We start from the raw sequence: 1,127 nt of genomic DNA on the forward strand, positions 1-1,127 counted from the left end.
CCTGACAACTAACGCTTGACAATGTGCCATTACTGCTATATGAAAACTGTCATTTCTCTAGCAGACTCATTTATTTTAATCAGACAAACCTTTAATTACTTAACAGCTCTTTTCCACAACATAGGAGATCTCTCCCAGCCCTATTCCCCCACAGAAGTGCCCTGAAGACAGGCAGCCTCACCTGTACCAGGTGTGCTGCCACCACAGTGACACTGGGGTTGTGAAAACAATCTCCTACTTCCACTGGTTCTGCACTTTCTTCTCTCAGGGCTATCACCAATACAGGGCTGAAAAATCCATTTACAGACTAAGTGATTCCAACTAAGTAGCATAACCTTCCTCAAAATAGGCCAAAAAGGTCCAACCTTGCCCTTTCTTCAGATTTGCAAATGAAGCTACTGGAGCTACTATCTTTTCTGATAAAGACTAGATATACTGAGAACCCAAAATGAAAAATACACTCATGACTAGTTATAGTCATGTACAGGAACTTGACATATAAACCTTGTCCCTTAACCTTCCTTTTAGCACTCTAGACATAGAGAACAATCAGAGTTCTGCTAGAATTACTGAAACTGTGGCTATACATTTGACATCAGTCATGTTTCTCCCCACCTCAGCTGGTTATTCCTATCCCCAAATGGCCATCCTGTTACAGCAGCATCTGCTTCTTCAATTACATAGCAAGCCACATGGGAAATTAATTAATTTCAGACCAATCACTACCTACATCCAGACCACTTTCAGAAACAAGGTCAGTGGCTCAATACAGCAGCTGAGAGAATGACTGGGCAGCAGTGAGGGCTGCACGTGACACCTTAAGCTAAGAAAAAAAAAAAAAAATCAAGAAACTCCCACAGGTGAATTCTCAGGCACGTTTGTAAGATAAGCAAAGTTACAAGAACACTTTGTAACTCTGGGAAATGAAAGATGGGAATCATCAAGATTAACACCAGAAAGGACTTACCCCCATGACCTTACCACGCTGCTCAACATCCTCCCACATGCAGTGGACTATGTAGCGACACATGTACTTCCCTGTGCGACCCTCCTGCTTCATCCGGACCAGACACATCCTGCAAGAACACACACCAGTCAGAACTCCTGGGCTTTGTCAAAAGGAAAGA

At 42.9% G+C, this 1,127-nt stretch overlaps 1 protein-coding gene across 1 annotated transcript in view; it reads right to left on the minus strand.

The window, feature by feature from the left end:
- The window catches only part of LOC103807499 (ubiquinol-cytochrome-c reductase complex assembly factor 1), a gene marked incomplete at its 5' end in the record, with an annotated part of 51,597 nt that overhangs the window by 27,033 nt on the left and 23,437 nt on the right, over positions 1-1,127 (minus strand). The window contains one exon of the mRNA XM_009080231.1: positions 968-1,076. Coding sequence (XP_009078479.1) covers positions 968-1,076 — 109 coding nt within the window. The remainder of the gene's footprint in view (positions 1-967; positions 1,077-1,127) is intronic.

Source organism: Acanthisitta chloris, unplaced genomic scaffold, assembly GCF_000695815.1.
Source record: "Acanthisitta chloris isolate BGI_N310 unplaced genomic scaffold, ASM69581v1 scaffold10488, whole genome shotgun sequence".
NCBI lineage: Eukaryota > Metazoa > Chordata > Aves > Passeriformes > Acanthisittidae > Acanthisitta > Acanthisitta chloris.